Source organism: Anthonomus grandis, chromosome 16 (genome assembly GCF_022605725.1).
Source record: "Anthonomus grandis grandis chromosome 16, icAntGran1.3, whole genome shotgun sequence".
Lineage (NCBI taxonomy): Eukaryota > Metazoa > Arthropoda > Insecta > Coleoptera > Curculionidae > Anthonomus > Anthonomus grandis.
Genome location: NC_065561.1, coordinates 15,037,570 through 15,060,639, shown reverse-complemented (window position 1 = coordinate 15,060,639; position 23,070 = coordinate 15,037,570). Strand labels below are relative to the sequence as shown.

Here is a 23,070-nt window from a genome sequence, read left to right as displayed (position 1 = left end):
GTGCGTTTTCTTTTTTACCTGATTTCTATTTTTCCTTAAAACAAACTATATCACAAACGTACACACTATGTTTTTTGGTGGTTTTTATAATACAAAAAAAAAAATCAGTCTCTTATAAAAGTATTTAGAGAGTTTTTAGTTTGGGATTCTTCTTTTTTGTGATTTGCGCCAAGGACATGATTACTGGGATCATTACAGGTAGAAATAGGGGTATGTAGATGGCATACCTAAAAATAAATTCATTAGTTTTGTTCTATACTTCTTTACCAATCAAATAAATGCTGATGAAATTCATATTCAGTTTTCTGTCATCATATTTAAATAGAGGGACAATTAACGTCCAGTTGGCTAAAAGAGTACCATAGAAAACAGTACTATTTATTGTTTTAAAAAAGTATTATTGAGAGTTCGAATTAACTCAAAATAAGAACATACATTTTTAGTTAATCCAATAATTTACTTGTTTCTTTAAAATATTCAGAGGTTTAGGGTTTTAATGACCCCTGAGCTCAGGTCAAATCAAATGATCTATTTCCATGGAAGCGATATTGGTTTTGTTATTAAAGAATTTTAATACACTAGAGATCAGATATTAAATTAAAACCAGAGAAAATAACTATAGAATACACTAAATTTACGTAAAGAGTGAAAAGACTAATATGGTCCTTAAAAGTTGTACCAATATTGGCAGTAAATTGGCAAACGGTAATAAATAAATAAAAAGCGAGGGAATAGAGTGTAAATATACTGAGATTTGCTGAAGGAGTATTCAATTCGAAGCGAAGTATTCGAAGATTAAAAGTAATGAAAAGCGAGAACATCGAAAGGTTGCAGAATTGAGCGCTAATTCCAACACTTGCAATATTAAAACTCAAATGTAGGCCGTCGTCCCACCAAAGATACGCGAAGGCGATACGATTTCGCCCGGACTAGTGATGCGCAACGATTACTTTTATAAGCATCGAGTAGATACTGATAATTTATATCAAAGTATCAGATACTTTGTATTCCTTACAAAGTAATCATGACTTGACTAGTTGTTAGTGAATATTCAGGCGAATATTAAGATTTGATATGAATACCTATATTAAATTTAGGGCTTATTGGCGTTTGTTATATTTTTTGGGTATAATAGAGGGTTATCAAGTTTTAGTAAGATATTACAAAATGATACTTTAATACTTATGATAATAAAAAGTAAACAAGTAATCGGGCACGACGGACGAATTCAAATACTTTTACCTAGAACAAGGTAAAAGTATCGAGTATAGGTATCAAGTATCGAAGTATCAAGCAAGTGTGTGGCGACAACGCCGGGTAAATAAATAGGTATTATTAATTATTGTTGGCCGATCGGCGGCGGTTTATTTCATTTTATTAACAATATTGCCATATTTTACTTATAAAATATATTTAGAACGCATAAGCAGCCACCGGTGACATGGAAATTTGGGATTTAAAAAAGTATTCGAGTAACGAGTAGTTGGGGTCGAAGGATTCGATTACTTCGAATCTTCGCATGTATCAGATATTAAAGTATCGAGTAGCGCATATACTATCCGCACATCTATAGCCCGGACACATTCAGACGATATGCAGTTGCCCCATCAAAGATACGCATTTCGTGTTTCCTACGTTTAGTTGTTCAGTTTAGTTCAAAATGTCATCGAGTGAAGACGAGGATGTGGTTGCAATGTATTGGTATTTGCGGAATAGAAAAAAAAAATAAAAAGGTAAAAAAAAGAAAATGGTGAGAAAAATTAACTGTATACTAATAAAAACCTGCGCTGTTTACTTCCTTGGCTACTGCTGCCCAAGCTTTTTCAGTCTAATCTTTTCACGAATATTCTGATAGCTTATAATTATATAAACAAGCATGTTTCTCTACAGCATCTACTAATTTTGAATTAAAATCCAGTTCAGCATTTTGTTGTGCCATAATAAACAAAAAAACAAAACTTCGATAAATGAAAAAAAAAACGCCAACACACACAACTTGAATGTTGCTTCGCTGACACGTCCAGTCTCCCGGCAACACGAAGGCCGTCGTCCCACCAAAGATACACGACAGCGACGCCACATCTCCGCGATGTCGCCAGCGTGTATCTTTCGTGTCAAACCCACGTTTTAAAATCATTTTGTCCCCACCAACGCTGCGCCGAAGACACATCCAAATGCGTGTTGCCGGGAGACTGGACGTGTCAGTTGCGAACACAAAAAATAACCTTCAAGGTTACCCTGAAGGTTATTTTTTGTGGAAGCAACATTCAAGCTGTGTGTATTGGCGTTTTTTTTTCATTTATCGAAGTTTTGTTTTTTTGTTTATTATGGCACAACAAAATGCTGAACTGGATTTTAATGGATGTCTGTACAGCTCCTTAGCAGCAACAAACATTTTTTTTTATTTTTCTCAATAAAAGGATGCATCCACCATTTTCTTTTTTTTGCCTTTTTATTTTTTTTTCTATTCCGCAAATACCAATACATTGCAACCACATCCTTGTCTTCACTCGATGACATTTTGAACTAAACTGGACAACTAAACGTAGGAAACACGAAAAGCGTATCTTTGGTGGGGCAACTGCATGTTGTCTGAATGTGTCCAGGCGAAATCGTATCGCGTCGCCGTCGCGTATCTTTGGTGGGACGACGGCCGTAGTCCATTGCATGCGAAGTAGTCGATTCTCCTAACAGGCTATTGAACGAAGAGGCAATGTAGACATATTATATGCTACACAGCGTCGTGCCATTTGCAGTCTTTAAGCAGGGTAATATAATTTTAGGATAACAGTTGTAGTCACAATGTGTGTTTTTATCACAAATGCTGTAGATATCGATTGTTTGGTCCGTTTTGTTCTGACCTAGATTAGTGTCAGTCATAAGGTTTAGAATACATCATTCTACAAGAGACCAACATACAAAATTGACGAAAACAAAGAAAAACAGAAAGTCACGATCTCACAACTTAAATAAAAAATTATTTTTATTAGTTTTTTATTTATGTACTGTGAAGTGTGTGGATGGCTTTTAAAGGCCTGATGATGCTCTAACTAGAGCGAAACACGTGTAGCGTGATTATACGTTGTAAGGCCGTGATTTTGTGTTTTTCTTTGTTTTCGTCAAGGTTTAGAAGTAGAAAAATATTTGTGATTTGGTAGATGATGCAACGACCAGCACTCGAAGAATTACTACTCAATTGGTCATATCATGGGCAGTGTATAAAGCACCTACAACTGGCATATGTAATTTTATCGTTGAATAAATAATAATCATCCTGTTGTATCTCACATACTTTTTACTGATGAAGTAACATTCACCCGTGATCGCATCGATAATACAAGTTTATCGATAATACATGTTTGGTCAGACAAAAATCCACACCCAAATTTTCAGCACTAGTTTTCGGTAAACGTCTGGTGAGTTATGGTTAAAGCTTATTTAATTAGGCCACATATTATAGAAAATCATCTCATAGGGGAGAACTGCTTATTTCTTTTTTGCGAAATGAGTAAAGCATTTTTAGAGGAAGTTAATGAATATATGGACGAAAAGTTTCCAGGACCACGAATTGGCCGTGGTGGTCCTATTGGCCTCCAAGATCGCCAGACTTTACACTACTCGACTATTGTTTTTGGGGCCGATTTAAAACTTGTACAAAGTGAAAGTCGACACTCGACGGGAGGCCCTAATTCGACGCATTAGAAATGCCGCAGTGTTTGTCAAGGAAAGCAGGAATCACTTAAAACAGAGCTATAATTAAAATCACGTTAGTGTAGCAAATTGTTTACGCTATATTTTGAAAGCAAATGAGGATCGCATTAGAACATAGGGGTTTTTAACAAATTATTTCCAAAGGTGCAATACTCAATGCATTTATACAAAGCAACTTATTCACTATACTACAGTGAGTTTGAGAATTGAAGTTGAGATTTACTAGTGAAAAATCATTAAAGAGGGTGTCCAGAAAAGAAATCGAAGGAAAGAAAACTTGAAGGCGTAGTACGAGACTTTTTTGGTCCCGGATACAACCTTTTTTGGTTATTAAAAATATGTCGCCAAATGAGCCTTTGAGGAGCTGTAGAGCAAAAAAACTATTTGGTATGTACCTAGGTAAGAATGGCTCTTGGCTTTATCAAGTAAGTATTAGTCATGTGGCCTATAGCAGGAAAATTAACAAAAGATACTGTGAGAAATTGCTAGAAATTATATTTTAGTTCCTCGAATGGCTACTGCTAAAAGGGGCAACTTTTGGGGCGAATCAGAAAACGGCATTTTTACAAAATATTGCCTTAGTAAGGGGTATCTTCAGCAAATTTCATGAAAATACTATAGCTCATTTGATTCCGTTTTCCCAGTTCGAAGTTAACAATGTTTAAAAGTCATCATTTTTTATTTTAGCAGATAGGACAAAATAGATTAAAAAAAAATTAAAATGTCTGGCACTATGCTAATAGTTTTAATTTCTCTAAAAATTTCCTCAAGCAACACAACCCTGGTTTTAAAGAGATAAAAGTTCAAATTCCATATGGAATACTAGTAAAAAAAGATTTCTTTTTGAAGGCTGAAACTAGGCATTAACCATAGTAAAAGCTTAACAGGGAAAGTTTGTTCTAATTCAAACAATTTTTATATTAAACCAGTAAATAGAAAAGAATAGAATTTTATAATTATGATGTGGTAAACATTTCTATATATTGTAATAATCAATCATGAAACTTGAGATTATATACTCATCACATTAGATTTCTTGAAAATGTAAAACCTGCTACCTCAGATGCTCCTAACAAATCTTATTTATCAGCTAAAAAAAAGCTCTATCACTATATATTTGAGGTAAAAATATGCAATAAAAATAAGAATGAAATGCTTCCTTATAGACATTTTGTTTTCAAATTTAATTTAATAGTGTTTTGTGGTCCACCTGCCTAATGGATTTAAATCCTTTGAAATGTGTAGAAATCACATCCCAGGGTTGAACTGATTTGTAACCAACAGTATTGTAGTTTTCATCCCATTGACATTATGAAATTTAAAAAAATTGTATCTTGATAAGAAAGCATGTGTGGACCCATGTTTATCAATCAACATCAACTCAAATTTACCTAAGTCACACTGAAATTTTGTCCTTTGCCTTGGGAATTTTCTGTATATTATAGAAAATAGTCTAAAGTAAAAGTATACTTACTTCTGATCATCAGGAAAATACAATAAAGCCAACAAAGAAGGATGAGCAAATGCCTCTTCAGAGTTCTTAAAAGCTTCTTTGGCATACGCCAGGGCATTGTCAATGTCCCCCTTTTCCCTGAACTCTTCAGCCATCTTAACACTTTCCAAAGCAACAGTTATTTGTTCTGCTACATTATCACTTATAACAATACTGTTAATTTCTGAGAGCAACTGCGCAAGAGACTTTAAAGTTCTTTTAGAAGACTCTATCATGTCATGAGTCTTCTTAATTTTAAAATCTGTGATACTTGCATCTTTCGAACTTTCAATTTTAAATAGTTCTAGTAACATTGTATAAAATGTTCTGAAAATTTGCTTGCTGTGAGCTTTATACTCGTAATGTGCATCCCCTTGTAAAGTCGGATTTACTATATAGACTCCACCCCATCTTGGACTTATAAATGAGTTTGACAAAAGTTTAGACTTATTGTCTGCATGATAAATGTGCAGTGGTGCGTGCGAATGTGAAAAATAAACAACCAAGTTAATACTGGGCCGAGGAGAAACATTTGTCCACAATTTTGTTTCTAATGGGGTAATCACATATGGTAAATCATGCTCATATATAGGAACATGATCATTTATTTTTGCAGCATTTATATTCAATTCTGTCAAATACAGCCATTGGGACTTTACATGTAACTGTGCCACAGGGGCGAGTTTATGTACAAAATTTTCTTGCAGATAAGCATCAATTTCCAATGGTTCTACAGTAACTTTTAAGTTTTTAGGGTCCGGATTGATAAAGCTGATCAGAATATCGTACTCTAGACTAAGTGGAATGCCAAACTCTGTGGTATTTTGAGGATGTAGTTGTAAATCACCGATTTCATTAAGGGGGAGTGGTGCCCGATATACGCGGGTTGTGTACCACCAAACTGGAATACCCAGTACCACCAATACTAAGAAATATGAAATGATGCTTAAACACCTAAAAGTTCTTTCAGTTTCATCTAAAAAGTTGCAAGAAATATCACATAACTTTGTAAACGATCAATATAAGGGTTTATTTACCTTCAGTATCGACATTTTTAGAATCTTCTTCAGGAGGGTCTTTATTAATATTATCTTCAGTAACCATTTTTCCTATATGTTAGTTTACAATTTGCCTAAATATTTGAATTAATTAGGCGGGAGTGGCTCTATTAGGTTAGTTTCGACAGTGGATTGTGGATATGTGATGGGATTTAAGAATGCGTAAGGCGGGAGTGGCTAAGGCTAAGGGATGAGTGAATGAATTGTGTTCCTCTTCATATTCAAGTTGTAACATGATAGACAAACATAAGCGTTGTAATATAAATAGCAATGTTAATTTTGAAAGTTTCAGTTAAATATATGGCCACGGTCAAATAAAACTCCAGGCCTTTTTAACTTTTATTATACCAACGTTTCGGCCTATATTAAGCCTTCTTCAGAGCGCTACAATAATTAAAATGAACATAATTATTCCACAAATATGGTGTACATTTTTTTAAGGTGGTAGTTAAAACTATGTTATTATTGCTATCATCAACAAGCTCAAATAAAACTAATGATTAAAATTCATTAATTGAAGCATTAGAAAGTGGACAACTCAAGCATGGTAAATGCACAGATTAATATATGGAACAAATTATACAGCGTGTCCGTTAAAAGTCAGGATTATGCTTAGAACATTGACAAAGACTTAGGATTAAAAGGACTATGCTTAGAATGATCTAAGGGATTATTTTTAAGGTGATTATTTTTGGTCCCATCTTAAGAAAATATTCCTCTTTCTTTAAGAAAATCATCCTCTTGGTATTGAGGATCCCGATCCTCAATACCAAGAGGATGTTTTGAAGTTTTTTGCAAATATTACACCTGCATTATTAAACTCTAGTGGGGATCATATATATAACTATGACGAAACAAACGTCACTGATGATCCCGGTGCTAGAAAAGTCATTGTTCCACGAAACTCGAAAAGGGTCGAACGTGTCCAAAATCATTCCAGGACAGCCATTAGCATAATGGTCTGCGGTAGCGCCAGTGGAGTCTTGTTGCCGCCCATGGTGGTATATAAAGCCAATAATATTTATGAAAACTGGTGTAAAGGCGGCCCACCAGGAACAGTTTACAAAAATAGTCCAAGTGGCTGGTTTGACGCCAACTTATTCGAGATATGGTTTAAGAAAATTTTACTTCCACATGTCCTAAGAACAAGAGAACCTGGAAAAAGAGTGATCCTCGTAAGAGACAACTTGGCCAGCCATTTTGCTCCAAGTGTCGTACAGGCAGCACAAGAACATGATATATATATGAGCCCGTTTCCTCCCAATGCCACACATCTAATGGTTGCATTCGGCTTTGGCGGTATTCGGACCAATGAAGAAGAGGATGGCGTGATATTCTCGAAAGCTGACGAATTCCAAGGGTCAATTCCAAAAGAACAATTTCCCATTTTACTGAACAGACTTTGGGTGGCCATTAGTGACACAGTGTCGCAAAATTTAATATCAGGATTTCGCACCACCGGCTCATATCCATGTAATGCGCAAGAGGTTCTACGAAAACTTCCCGATACTGCTGTTCAGGAAAAAGAAATTGGGAGAACTTTAGACGAAAGTTTAGTTGAGTTGTTAAAAGAACATACGGGAGTTCAAAATCCCGAGAAGAAAAGAAAACGAGGAAAAAAAATAGAACCAGGCCAAAATGCTTCGTCCATCAACTCCTCAGAAGTAGGCGAGAGCGCCATGAATATTGTCGATGATGATGCAGAACCATCCACCTCTAAAGGAAATTCGAAGAGCGCAACAAATAAATCAAAGTTGGGTGTTAAGGGTAAAGAAAAAAATCTCCTTATATTAAGAAAATCGACACGAAAAATAGATGATTCAAACAAATGTGGCATCTGTAAGTGTTTGTGGGAAAACTAGAAATGTCGAGTTGAATGGATAAAATGCTGCAAATGTCAAAAATGGATTTGTGGCATCTGTAATAATGATGGTAGGGATCCCTATTTCATTTGTGATAGATGTGAAGATAGTTCGGATGAAGATCCCTATCATACAGACGAAGAAGACGAATATGTGCCTAACTAAAGTCTAGTGCCTTAACGTTTAGTGCCGTATTGATTAACCTCAGTGAAGTTTTCATTTTTTGTTTTGTTAAGTTTATGTTAAATTGAATATTTTTGTATTGTATTGTATTGTTTACTACAGCATTAAGGTTGTGTATCAAAGTTCCTGTTTATTTAGGCATTAATTGCCTACTACTTACCGATACCAAAATGTATGTATAAGTTTATTTTCTATTTTCTTGTTTTGTTTTCTGGTTTGTTTACTAGAAATAAATATTTTTCAACTTTTATATAAGCAAGTTGTTCATTTTTCGTGTTTTTCACCATTTGGATGTTAAAAAAAAATTAGGTACCTACCTAAGACACACGCCAATATATTTTAGCCCCATATCTGGGGTTTCTTTGTCAGTATAACGTCGTTTAAGGTGTTTTAAACTTTAATAAAACTTTGTGACAAACTAGCCCCAACCACGGGGTTACTTTGTCACCATCAATATATTTTTTTTAAGCTAAATCGCTTTTTATAAAAAAATTAGCATAGTTGTAGTTGTAGAGGATGATTTCGTCGGTATACTCATAATTTTTGGCCACCCAAATTCCGAAGGATACCGGAGTTACAAGTAAAAGTGTGTTCAAAAGGTGACAAAGTAACCCCGGTTTACGGTATTCTTGTTTTAATAGTGAAAAAATAGTCCATACTTGCAGTGGAGTGGTAGGTTAAGGTAAAATGAAAATCCTGCAGTCTCCCTCCACTTATTTATTAAACATTCAACAACAGAATGTAAACAAATAAAATTAAAAATATTAAAATAAAAAAAAACAATAATAATAAATCGGCGAGTTTTTGACATGGAATCAAACCCTGGGGCGTATATCTAATACCAATTTTAAACCTTTTATCCCCTGATGATGGACACCACTGTGTCCGAAACATTCGAAACGAATTTTAAATAACTAAATGTTTAATAAATAAGTGGAGGGAGATTGCAGGATTTTCATTTTTCCTTATTTTTGTTTTAGCTTTCAAAATCAAAAACAAAAATAAAAGACAAATTTTCAAAATTTAGAAGTGTATTTGCATTTATAATAAATTATAATACAAACGAAATATAGTATATGTATATAGGCTTATAGTTTTAAGCATCGCATTATTTAAACAAGACATCGAAACAAAACAGTAGCATTACGGTTCCAACTGTATATATGACATAATCATATGGAAACCTACTACTCAACAATTTCAATATTATGAATAATAAAAAATAAAATAAATTACTGTGCATATACAAAAAAAAAACGGATCTCTCGAGTTTGTTTATATTAATCGGTTTGTCGTGAAACAGCCACAATAAAATTTAACCGAATTGTTGCAAATAATTAAGAAAATATGCATATATACATAACAAGACAGAAATACAATTCTACCTAACGAAACAATGGCATCAATTTATATTATTAACATAATTAACAACATTTTTTTTTCATGGGAATATGTACACACAAAACGAAATACAATATTGTTAAATTTCATCGTGACTCAAAAGAAAAGCACATCGCACTTAAGTTACATTTACAAGAAAAATATCACAAAATGAACAAAATCGACGTCAGCTTTGCTATAGTTATTTACAAAATTTCATATTGATTTTATTCGCTTTGAAAGACCAAAGTACCCAAGGCTCACTATATATTAACCATACACGTTTAATTATGCTTAGCCAATATACTGAATATATTTCAAAGCGAATAAACATAAGTGTTAGCTACTGAAAATGTTTTAGTATCGGTTGGTATATACCCCAAAAGAAGCGTTTACATTGAACATTCATGAAAATCTAAAAATCGGACTACGTACCTGTGACTTACAGTATATACATGTTTATTAAAAAGATATCGTTTAATCTATCTTAACACAACGTTTCTTTTAATAATCACTGGGCCTGCAAAAAGGAACATAGGCTCAAATGCATCCCTGTTAAAAAAAAAAACTTCAGAGAAATGCGTCAAGTTTATACGTACATATCACATATTATTTATATATTCAGAGATTAAACACTTGTATTTTTATAAGCGGCGTGCAAAAATCACAGTTCCTAAATATAAAAAAAAGAAGGCGGACTAATAAACGATACATTGCATTGATTTAGTTAAGTCGGTAGTTTAAGTGATATTAGATATAAAAACTTCAATTTTCAGTGAGGTGCATTGCGTTTATTTATATGTATGTTGATTACGCGACGAAATCAATTCGTAATCCCTACTGGGCCTATATATGTATGATAAACAGGAGGCAACTGACCAAAAAATATTTCTCTATTTTCTGCACTCTTTAACACACTTTCGAACTTAAAAAATAGCATATCCTCGTCTAGATATCTAAACTGTCTGCACTAAATTTCGGCTTCGTTCATTGTTAGTAATACGAAAAAAACTTCTATTAGCCTAAAAACATTGTTGAAATTAAAAATCTGAACCGCTAAAATATACTACTTAAATAACAGTACACTCCGTCATATCACAAATAAATTGGGTACAGATCTTCGGCACTTCCAGAGGCATCGCAGATATTTTTTTGGCTTAGTGGCTTTTGCAGATTCAATCTAAAAAATAATGTTTAATTAATTAATAGGTACTTTTAAGTATTATTGATTTATTTGTTTAAACCCAAATTACAATACAAAAACCAATTAACTAAAAATACCATGGTAAATGATAAAAAAGAAAACTTATATCTAAATCTAGTTATATTTGGAAAAAAATATATATTAATACATTAATAATGATTGATATTTATATATATTAATAATAATTTGCAAAAATTTGCAGTTAAATACATCAAAGTTCCTTTGATATTGATTATAGCTACAACAAATTCTCAGTAAAGGTGAATTTTTACAAATATTTGTCTTCGGTGTAGTTTATAGAATGTTGGCGATTGGCGAGTGCCGGTCTACGTATAAGATGTATAAGATAGTTTTATCTTATACATACCTCCAATATATTATTACAGTCTAAAATGTTATGCAACACGTTATAAAGGAACCTTAGATCCGCAATTTTTCGTCTATGTTTATTTATTTAGTACAAACTCAACAGATATACATCCATTTACAGAGTAGGTGGAACTTAACTAACACTTAAAACTGTATACTACGATTGGGAAAGAAAAGAATGCAATGCCATCCAATGCTTATTACATACCTGGTAATTTTAAATTTATAGATACTCTTCATCGAGTTCATCAAATCTTAGAGAGTATTGTCTTAAGCCTGGCTATTGACTCCACATTCCACAAATCACAATGAGATTATGTTTAAGAGAATTATTTGTACATTTTTCTATCAAAATTTGATGGGGATAATTTCATACAATAATTTATATAATTGACCATCACTTCTAAAACTTGATATTTTAAAAATCGTCGATGAACTCTTTCCAAATTATCGATATGAATAAATGGGTAGTAAAGTAATTTAAGAGTTGAACAAATATAACATAATTTAGAATTTCTAATACTAGTGACCAAAAATACTGCTATAAGATTATTTATTTGGTGTACAAACTCTCCACACAATAAATGGAGTAACTCTCCACACAAGGGAGAGTTACTCCATCTATTTTATTCAAGCAGAAGTTGATTTCTTTTTCATGAATATGTCATCATATTACACTTATTAGCATTTAAAAACAGTCTGTTGTTACATTATCCAGCCAATTTATTATTCTCTTTATTAATTACAGAAATGGCTTTAGAAGTTGTGCAAATATCGGGAAACTGTGAGTTTATGTGTTAGTTTATTTTGCGAATTAAGATTAGCTATCTCAAAACAATTTTAACTAAAAAAATCCAAATGCCTTAAAAAACCTAAACTATTAAATTGTGTCTTATGCTGTGTATACTATGAAAAGGTTATAACAACCTTTGAGGTTGTAGAGATTTTTCCTTGTTTTTTTTTTGTTATTAATCGGTATTAAGGTACCCGAATTTTTAAGATTTAATTCTATAAATCGAGAACCAATAAAGATATCACGACGCGGTTTTCACCAAAATGCAGCTAATTCTACGCTGGAAAGTAATAAAGTAACCGTTTATTTTGATACCATATTGTTTTTTAATTTATGTAATGTAAACTATTTCCTACACTGCCGTTTTTTTAACCTTTTTTTTGTCTACTAATATTATAGTGCTCAAAACTAATATTTGTATATTATAAAGATGGATGAACGCATTGATTTCTATAACATATCTTGGTAGTATGGCTTGTTTATTATGAAGTACGATAGCATATACTAGAATTTATTGTAAAATACTACTAATATAAAATAATTTCTTACCATAAACACGACTAGTCACTCGACCGGTATTCATAACAACGTCTGTTCGTCGCTGACGTGACCCCCAGTTTCCTCCTGCGACTCCGGATCTTCGACCCCTTCATCCTCCACCCTTTCCACCTCCGGCATCAACTCGAGCGCCCTCTCTAACGTCTTTTTCGCACTGGACGACCGTTCCAAGAAGTAACCGTTGGAATTTTCGTTGCTTTGGGCCGGAGGCGACCACGTGTTGTACGCGTACTGGGAGTTTGGCGGGTATTTTCGCTCGAGCTCGTCTTGTAACCACGATACTGCCGACGCCCAAGGTCTAAGTATTTAAAAAAAAAAAACGTAAACTATTTATTTTGCGACAGAAAATAAGTACATATAACTTAAAACAAGCAAAACATTTTAATTCTTCTATTACAAACTAGGCAATGTCTGATTTCTGGATGGGATGTGTACCATATATATTTTAAAATAATACTTTAAATCTGGTTATATTTACGTATTATCATTAGGTTTCTACTTTGTTCCGTTGTTGCAGACACTAATGTCTTTAATTAAATATTTAATTTAAAAAAATCTGAAATATTTCAAGCCCAAAATTTGATTGTCCGCAGGCAACACAGGTTAATTAAAAAGGATGCGGATAGCGCAACATAAATGCGCCCGACTCATTAGTCAGTGAGTGGGAGTAACTTACTTAATTAATAAGTAAAATTAAGCACTTTGTTCCCATACTCTTCCAATTCATAAACTGAGACAAGGATATATAAATAATAATTCAACTTTTCCCTTTATTTCTGTATTATTGTTTGGTTTTCTTGATAGTATTTGGATCCAAGTAACTTGTCCAATTTTAAGCAAAAAACAACACTTTGTTTCCATACTCTTCTAATTCATTAACTGAGACAAGATATATACAAGGGTGGTCCCAGAACTACCCGACCCAAGAAAGAAAACACGAAAATTTTGGAAAAAAAATTATTTATTTTTCAACATAATCTCCTTTCAGCTCTATAAACTTTTCCCAGCGATGTTTTATAAGTTCGATACCCTTTTTATAATAAGAACTGTCTTGCGCCTCGAAATAGCCATACACTGATGTGATGTCTACCACTTCTTTATCGTTGGAAAATCTTCGACCACTGAGCCAGTTTTTTAAGTTTGGACACAGAAAATAATCTGAGGGGGCTAAAACTGGCGAATAGGGTGCATGAGCTAGCAATTCAAACTTTAATTCGTTAATTTTGGCCATTGCAATAACGGATTTGCGAGCTGGTGCATTGTCTTTATGAAACAACACTTTCTTCTTAACCAAATGCGGCCGTTTTTGCTTGATTTTTTCGCTCAAACGTTGCAATAAGTTTGCATAATACTCGCCGTTGATAGTTTTACCATTTTCAAGATAGTCAATGAAAATTATCCCTCGCGCATCCCAAAAAACCGACGCCATGACCTTGCCTGCACATGAAACGGTTTTCGCCTTCTTTGGAGCCGGTTCTCCCTTTTGAGTCCAATGTTTTGATTGTTCTTTTGTGTCAGGTGTGAAGTGATGGACCCATGTTTCATCCATCACGTTATGAAACGACGCAAAAATTCTCCTTTGTTGCTATTAAATTTCGCTAAACACTCAACTGAAACATCTTTACGATACTGTTTTTGCTCGAGTGTGAGCAAACGCGGCACCCATCTTGCACACAGCTTTCTCATGTCAACATTTTCAGTTAATATGCGATGTACCGCACTTTTTCAAATGCCTACCTACTATGTCCGCTAGCTCGCGCATTTTTAGTCGACGATCGTCCAGTACCACTTTGTGAATTTTCTTTAAAATTTCTGGAGTCGTCAGCTCATTTGGTCGGCCACTGTGACGCTCGTACGGCCTCGTTTTAAACTCTGCTACCCAATATTTTACTGTTGTTTACAAAGGAGCAGACTCACCCAGAGTAAAATCCAGTTCAGCATTTATATTGATTGGGCTGAGGCCTTTCAAATAAAAGTATTGTATTACATAACGATGACCAATTTTCTCCATTTTCACACATTCACTGAAAACGTTCACTATTGATGGCTGCCAAACAATTACTAAACAACAGACGCCACTAAAAAGCACCCGATTCCCGCCGGTGATCGTGTATGTTCGGAGAACAATTCGGTCGTTTGATGTGAATGACACGAATGTTCCCGCTTTTTTTGCCTTTGTTGGGTAACAATGTTTACTTTTATAAAAAAGCTCCAACTAATTTGATCGACTATTGCGATTATACTGAACTTTCCTTTGTTTCTTTGTGAAATATTGACCATACCGTTGCTTATAGTGTTTTAAAATAATACCTGAAAAGCTGTATTAATTCCAATTCAGCGATTTTAGCTGTAAAGATGGACTCTACTAAAAACCATCAGAATCAGGACCAAACTATCAACAAAAATATGTGCCACTTATGCAGTAAAATGTTTTATTCCATTTCAGCTAAGAACAAACATATATTAAGGTTATTCATAAGCAGCAGCTCCCAGATAACCCAAAGTCACATATTTCTTGTCCCTTATGCAAAGAGATGAAAAATTCTTGTGAGACTTATCAAAAACTTGAAGCTCATTTACAGGTAAGTCATGATATCAAAATAGAGTCCTCAACATTCCATTTTTCCAGAGAAGAAAGATTTGAGGAATGGTTAAGAGAGCATAAAATAAGCACAAACTATGCACTTGTTTGCACAAGGAAAATTGAAGACAAGATTGAAAAAGTATATTGTTGCAATCGAAGTGATTTTAGAGGTAAATTTGTAGCAATTTCAATTCTAGCAAAGTATTTATTACATACTGTACATATTCATTGTACTATTTAGTGAAAGATTGTTAAACATGTATTTAATGTGTAGCTGTTTCTAGGATTTGAAAGCAAATGTAGTAAGAGAACAATAAAATGTAGTGGTTCCATTAAAATGAATGGTGTATGTCCTTCTCGTTTAAATGCCAAGATTTATGGTGCACGTAGCATTATATAGTCCTTTAGGGTATCCACACAACGGGCCTGGATGATCACCAGTAGCATGGCTGTAAGCCTTATTTTTGTATTGTCTTTATGGTGTGTGAGCAAAGGAAGGGAAGCGATTCTGTTTTAGGTAAACTCCTTGGGGAATGTTCTTCCAATAATATTGAAGCTAGCCATAGTGTAGAAATTGAAACGTTTGTTAATGAGAAGACAACTGAAAATCAACAAGTAGCAGTACAATGATTGAAACTTATGATAAGTAAGTTATCTTTTTATAAAATTATATAAGATGTATTAACATATACCTGTAAATGTCTAGGTGCATGAGACAACTGACATCAGTGATGGAACAGGTAAATAAGACAAATACAGGTAAACAAAAAATGGACAAACAAGTTTATTTTCCATCAAAGAAGAAGAAGGAGCAGTAAATAAAAATAATAAATTGTATATTTTTTTCTATTTATAGTTTAAGTATATATGTATATGTGTATTATAATTTTGTATGTAAGTTTTAGGCAAATATTTGAAAAAACATTATCTATCTCATAAGTTTCTTGCAGTTTCTTCTTTAGCACAAAATAATTAAGTTTCTTTTCAAATCAGTCATATACATGTCTTTGCAGCATTTATAAAATAAAACTTTTAATATATGGTACGTTTATATAACAGTATAACTAATTAAATCCATTGTGTTTTCACTTACCAAAATTACCTCTCTACCTAGGTATAAAAGTTATTTAAAAAAATAGGTACTTATTTCAAAAAGATTAATAACATTTATATATTTAAGATTAAAATTAAAGTGCAATATTTTATAAATTTTGTTTTTCATTTATTTATTTTTTCTAAATATACAATACCCTAGTTTAAATATACAGTACCCTTATTTAAGTTGGGCTTTTCCTTTTGATATGTCCACATATAGAGAACTTAAAAAAATAATAGTTATTTGTATAACAAAAGGGAGCAAAGTGCATAATTTCCTTACGTAGATGAAGTTTGATCCAGCAAAAGCATCCACAGTGAGGAAATGACACTGCTCCTACTGTACCTCATTTCCTACTTTCATTCTTATTAATAAGCACAATTTAATGTAAAAAATTAATTTTATAAAAAATAATAAGCAAGATATAGTCAAATAAAAAAATTCAATAAGGCAGGGAAATAAAATTAAAAATTTTCTTATAAGGTAGTAGAAAAATAAAATTTTCAAATAACACTTTCTCAAAAATAAACTATAGTAATTTTAAATAATATCCAAAATCAAATAAATCCATGTCCGCCCAAAGAAATTTTTTTAAATATTTATTCGAAAAAAAAAATTCAATTTGTATTCCATTGGATCGTTCAACCAAACTGCATTTTTTTGGTACTTACATTAGGGTATTATGTATAAAATTAATAATTCAATTTTCTTGTTTGCATCCTTTATTTATATTTAATTTATTTAAAGAATCAATAGTTATTATTATTCCAGAAACGCTATTTTTTATTTTAATTAAATTATTCCATTAATTATTATTTACATTAATTCTTATTGCCAGAAACCGCTGCTTCTAGCAGCAAACATTGCTCTTTTGTTGGTTGCCCGCCATTCACATAATATTTAAATATCCGAATGGGACAGTCGGAGATAGCCGAATGGTGACGGGAATCGGGTGCTTTTTAGTGGCGTCTTCAAACTTGAAACATATGCTTTATAGATTGTATACTTTCTAATATTTTTCCAACTACTACCTGACCTACATCTCTAGGTCAGGCCGGGTACTTCTGGGACCACCCTCGTAAATGAGAATTCAACTTTTCCCTTTATTTCTATATCATTGTTTGGTTTTAGACATTTAGTCCAAGAAAGCTGCAATTTATTATTTAAGTCATACTAATGCATCGTATATTGAGACTAAAAAGGTTTAATGTATTGAATGTGATTTAAATAGCAAAATCATCGTAGACAACCTTCTATAGTAAAGACGATCCATCTTTAGAAGCAGTAGGAAGGATTCTATTTATATTAAAATTTGTAGTTTAGAATGCAGAAATTAATTTAAATACTTATCTTAGACCTTCCTACAATTTACCTTAAGGGAATTATAGCCACTTAAGTTTTTATTCAATAAGCATTTACGAAAAAACTTTCGTTTGTAGAGGTTTGCAACCATCTCAAATCAATTTAGATGTTTATTGCTTATATTAAAAAACAAAGTTATTTCACATCCTTTGAGAGTTATATTAACTAAATGTAACGTAATTATTTCCAAAAAAAGATTATACTACATACCTTCTTAAATCAGCCTGTACCATTAACATATTTCTAGCTACGTGACATTTGTTGAACAGAGCAACCAAACATTTTATACACTGATAAGCCCTCTTTTGATAATGAATCTTTGCCCTAGTTATTGTTTCCAATAAGCCTTCTCTTTCTTCTGCAATACCTTTAAAGAAATAATAATATAGATTCTCCAAGGTATCCATATTTGGGTGGGTAGTAAAGGTTAAAAAAATTAAAAGTCCCAAATTTAATTGTATATGCTTGGCAGGTTATTATCAGACTGGGAAAAAACCAATACAATTTTACACTTTACGATGTAAAGTTTAGGTAGTGATCCATTTTTTTTTCACTGGTATAAAAATATAGATAAATAATACATCAATTACAGTCGTTTTTTCGCTGTTGACTTGTCTGAGGATACAGTTCTAAAACCGGCAGCAAAATACAGTAAAACTTGGGGTTTTTAAGACTTTAAATCATCAATTCTTCAGTAAAATCCTTACCTCTAATTGCGTCATGTATCCTATGTGACTGCCACGAATCCTCAATCAAAAGTACCGACAATAATATTTCGATGTGATGCCTCAGTTCCTGACAATAAGCGAACGCTATCTGCCACAGTAATTCTGAAAGGACGTTCTTTGAAAACTGAGGATTTTCCCATGAACAAAACTGAAGTAACTTGATCGCTTCGTCTGTTAGGTTCGTATCTTCGATCACTTTTTTTATATAGCTGAAAAAATTTGGCTCGATTATTATTCATCATACAGATTCGTACTTCGGGAACTGCATTCATGGATTATAGAAAAACTAAAATAAAAAGTAGTAAACATAGCATGGTGATTAGAGGACGAACAATTAAAATATTTCGATAGTTTTGGCAAGTTAATGTTAACTTCATTAATTTAAATGATACATCCTATATAATGATCATTTTCTTCAAAAAATAGTTTTCCTATAATCCATCCATGGAGGACATGGACAACACTCCGTAAATATTCGTACCTAATCCTATTAAACAATATTTCAGACGCCTGAGGCGACAGAGGCATAATGTAGTCCGGTATGCTGGATTCCCTGAACGGGTTCGGCAAAATCGGACCTCCAGTACTTGACTGACACTTAGAACTAACATCACAGCATCGGACCAAACACGAGACCAACTGGTTTAGTTTTCCCAACTCGGTGTACTGGTACTTGATCGCGGGTCCTGGTCCTTCATCTAAGGCCACTAACATAAACGTTGCGGGTAGGTTCAGTCGTAAGAGTTGCGCTTTTTCGTGGATTCCTATGAAAATAATATTGCCGGTCAAAAGGTTGTTGCTGGATGATGTTATACGGGAGTTGTTTTTTAACTTAGAGGGTTTCCCATAAGTAACAGAAAAAAGGTGTTAACACAAAAGTTTATTGTTATAATTAGTACATATTTAATTTGAAAGAAGAAAAAGGGAAGAAGGGAAAGAAGAATCGAGTTAATATTACATATTTATGCGAACATTTGGTTGTAAAAACATAATTTGTAAGCCTAATGTTACCAAAGAGAAAAAATATATTTAGTTTCATTTTCATAATTTTGTTTTGATTCTTAGGTGAATCTCTTAATTTAGTTTTGTCGCCCTTTAAATCTCAGAAGACTTGTTTGGTTGGCTGGAACTTACTATGGGAGAAAAGAGGATCAGATCAAGCCACTCAATTATAAAGTCTTTGTTTCATTATATTGGTTTTTCTGATGCTTCTATTAATTTAATTGCCTCTTATTTAAATAATCGGATTCAACGTGTTAAAATAAATAACGAAATATCTGATCCTTTGGAAGTTGAAAGTGGTGTGCCTCAGGGTAGTATTTTAGGACCCTTGATTTTTATTATTTACACGTCTGGATTTTATCTTTAATTAAAGCATCGTGCCCATCATTTTTACGCAGTTATATTATTCATTTTTACCAGGAGATTTTAAAATGGCTGAGTTTAAAATTAATCAGGATTTACAAGCTATTTGTGATGTTTCTTTAAAGCATTTATTAAAATTAAATCCTATTCATAGGTAATCGAACTAATGTAAATAATATTTTAAATGGTATAAACATTAAATTGGGGGACGAAGGAATTCCAGTTGTTGACAAATGTAAGAGTTCGGGCCTTATAGTAGAAAATAATATTCGCTTTAAACATCACGTGTCTAATATTCTTAAAAAGGCATATCTTGCTTTAAAATTAATTTATTTGCATAGACACTATTTAAGTAAAGATATTAAGAAGCTTTTATGTGATTCATTGGTCCTTTCACAATGTAATTACTGTGATGTAGTGTATGGCTGGTGTCTTGATTATGAGGATAGGGGTAGACTGTAAAAGCTCCAAAACTCTTGCATTCGACTAATATTTGGCATTCGCAGGAAAAACCGCATTTCCCATAAACTTCACGAACTTGGATGGCTTAATATGCATAATAGAAGAATTGCTAATTCATTAACATTTTTTTTAATATATTGTAGTCCGCCCTATCTCTATCAAAAAATAACTTTTAGAAATGATGTACACCATTTAAATTTAACAAGAAATATTATTCTCATTCCGAGACATAAAACACAGTTATTTAAACGATCATTTTCTTACAATTTTGCTTATCAAATCCGGACCAATTATCAATTTCTTGTAATAGGATGATGTAACTTTTCATAATAGGATGATTGTACATCTAATGTGTAATGGAGCCACAATGTTAAAGACCAGAATCTGCCATGGCAGAATTCTGAATTTGTAGGCCTTTTATGTGCGTAAGTTTATTACTACACAGAAAAAAATTCTGTTGTGTTTCGAATTATTTGTTAGTATTTGGATGTTTTTTCATTGTTTTAAATATATTTATAAGTTTCAATTCCATGTTATCCAAACAATTTAACCCTTAATTTCAAGATAAATACAGCTACGCAATTAAATTTTAAATATTTTATGTCTCTATTTAATGATATATTGTGTCCCTCCAATACTGATATAAGCATTAATTTAATGAAAGCATTTATGTAATTTTAATATATATCATGCTTTTCATTGAAAAAGATATACTATTTATTTGATAATTAAAATCATTTGCTACAAACACATTATTCAGTAATTAATTTAAAATATATTTATTTTCTTTAAAACACAACTATTACTGTCACAATACACCATGTTATTAATGCAATGTCTAAATTGTTCAGAGAATTACGCAGTAGTATTGAGCCAAAGACATCTTATATTAACTTCAATGATCCTTGTCGTTAACTCAACTACTTTTTACTCCCGTAGATTGGTATATAATTTGGATCTACCAAATAGCGTAAATCTGTGCAGCGTGCCTGTGTGGAGGTGTCCTGTCGCGTCGTCACTAACTTGTCACTTTGGCTTGTTTGTTTTAAAAAGCAGCATTATCGTCCCCGCGCCTGCATGTTAATTTGTGTTCGTGCTAATTTAAATTGTGTGTTGTAAATCCATAATATTAATAATTTATAGTACGATGAATGAGTTTTTAAAAAAACATGATTTAGAGGAGCTTATACCTATCTTTGAAGGTAAGTACCTACCTCTGTATGTAATACATAATGTCAGACATGGTTGTAGTTTTCAGGTTTTTTTAATTTATATACCATAAGTATTTTATTTTAATCATTTCCTTTTAAGTATAGATACCATAGTTTTTGCAAAAACAGTAAACGTAATTATTCTATAAATATCAATTAGATGTTTAATATAGTAATATTTTATTAATTATTGTTAATTTCTTCATAAATATTAATTCTTTTCCTACTGTCATTTGTTATTTAAATAACTTAAATCTTGTAGCACTTCCAACTTTTCAGATATGAGAATAAATATAGGTACCTACTGTTAGATATAAGATAATTTATACCAAAGTTTCTAAACAAAAAACTATAAATATACATTTACAATTAATTGGATCACAATGGATTTTCCGGTCTCGTAGTTACATCTTTAGTATATAAGGTCACTTGCAAGTAGTTTTAGGTTTTAGTTTAGTTTTAAGCTCCTCCCGAAGATGCTAACATCGTTAGCGAAACACGTGTCGAAAGTAAAATAAAGAGTTTTGGTTAGTGGAAAAACTGTTTTGTGATTTAGAACATGTACATATGTACATATACATATAATAGAAGAATGTCAAGAAACCTTGAAACAATAATGATTGCACTGGTCAGCTCTTTTTGGTCACTTCATATGTATAAACTTGAAAAGTTATTGCTGATAACAGAAATAATGACTAATAATGAAGAAAAAATGACGGTAAAATATTTTTAGATTCTAAAATAATTTGTGTTTTTACGAAAATTTGTATGAACTTTATGAGGTGGAATTTTATTTATAAAGGATGTTTTTTTTTCAGCGATGGAATCAATTGATTACAACTTTGACATAATCAAAATGGTTTAAATGCTAACGGTTTCCATCGATAAATCCATCACTAAATAAAAAATTCGCCCTTTATAAACAAAATTCCACCTGATAAAGTTGATAATTTTTTGTAAACAAAAAACAAATTATTTCAAAATCTAAAAATATTTAACTAACATATTTTTTAATTTTTAGTTATTTGACATCAGCAATAATTTCCCAAGTTTATGCGCATAAATTAAAAACCACCCTGTATTTAGTATACACCAATTAATAAAATATTTCGGATAAAAAATCAATTGTAATTGATTTGAATCCAGATACCTATAATGTCAATTATAAGTTTTAATATCTTCAATTTTAATGAGCAATTTTTGCAAAATTACTAATTATTCTGACAATTAATGTATTAAATTCTTCCAATTGTAGGTAAGATTGGGGCAATTACGAATCTGACAAAATTCAAATACATACTATAATTCATTATTTTATAATGCACTACATTGGTAATCTATGAAACAACATGAGGCATCAAAACAATTCAACATGCGATCGTAACAAAAGAACCATAAAGTTAAGGCAAAAAAAAGTATTTTCAAATCAATTATAAAGTACCCGTTTAATTCAATGAAACCTTGTAATTAAAACTTTCATTAAAATCCGATAACATCTTGTCATTGAATCCAAGATATAGATAGAGATATATAAGTAGTTACCAAATTTAGACTTGTAGTTGGATAAAACTCTACTGTAATTGAGGAATACTGAATGTAAGAAGTCATTGAATCAAAGCACAAGTCTTTGACAAAACGACAGATTTTTTTGT

At 32.2% G+C, this 23,070-nt stretch overlaps 2 protein-coding genes across 5 annotated transcripts in view; both read right to left on the bottom strand.

Annotated features, from left to right (window-relative positions):
• Positions 1 to 5: 5 nt before the first annotated feature.
• LOC126745709 (GPI transamidase component PIG-S) lies at positions 6 to 6,406 on the bottom strand. The gene is made up of 3 exons (XM_050453685.1): positions 6,241 to 6,406; positions 5,186 to 6,179; positions 6 to 227 (listed from the first exon to the last, which is right to left on the bottom strand). Exons 1-3 carry the CDS (start codon positions 6,305 to 6,307, stop codon positions 125 to 127), a joined length of 1,164 nt encoding a protein of 387 aa, XP_050309642.1. The 5' UTR covers positions 6,308 to 6,406; the 3' UTR covers positions 6 to 124.
• Positions 6,407 to 10,455: 4,049 nt separating this feature from the next.
• LOC126745452 (probable ubiquitin carboxyl-terminal hydrolase FAF-X) overlaps positions 10,456 to 23,070 on the bottom strand; it is a 75,216-nt gene continuing 62,601 nt past the window's right edge. For 3 of the 4 annotated variants that reach the window (XM_050453310.1, XM_050453308.1, XM_050453309.1), the window contains 5 exons: positions 18,862 to 19,144; positions 18,360 to 18,589; positions 17,863 to 18,019; positions 12,602 to 12,908; positions 10,456 to 10,866 (listed from right to left, as the gene is read on the bottom strand). In XM_050453310.1, the coding sequence (XP_050309267.1) occupies positions 12,632 to 12,908; positions 17,863 to 18,019; positions 18,360 to 18,589; positions 18,862 to 19,144 (947 nt within the window). In that variant the 3' untranslated portion in view covers positions 10,456 to 10,866; positions 12,602 to 12,631. The remainder of the gene's footprint in view (positions 10,867 to 12,601; positions 12,909 to 17,862; positions 18,020 to 18,359; positions 18,590 to 18,861; positions 19,145 to 23,070) is intronic. The other variant, XR_007663550.1, reaches the window with a different exon arrangement.

What these genes read in the sequence shown, in the direction of transcription:
- LOC126745709 (XM_050453685.1), bottom strand. Translation starts at nt 6,307, where the DNA reads ATGGTTACTGAAGATAATATTAATAAAGACCCTCCTGAAGAAGATTCT. An exon ending in TAAAAATGTCGATACTGAAG is followed by an intron (nt 6,180 to 6,240) that starts GTAAATAAACCC and finishes GCAACTTTTTAG; the next exon opens with ATGAAACTGAAAGAACTTTT. An exon ending in TATTTTCCTGATGATCAGAA is followed by an intron (nt 228 to 5,185) that starts GTAAGTATACTT and finishes ATTTATTTTTAG; the next exon opens with GTATGCCATCTACATACCCC.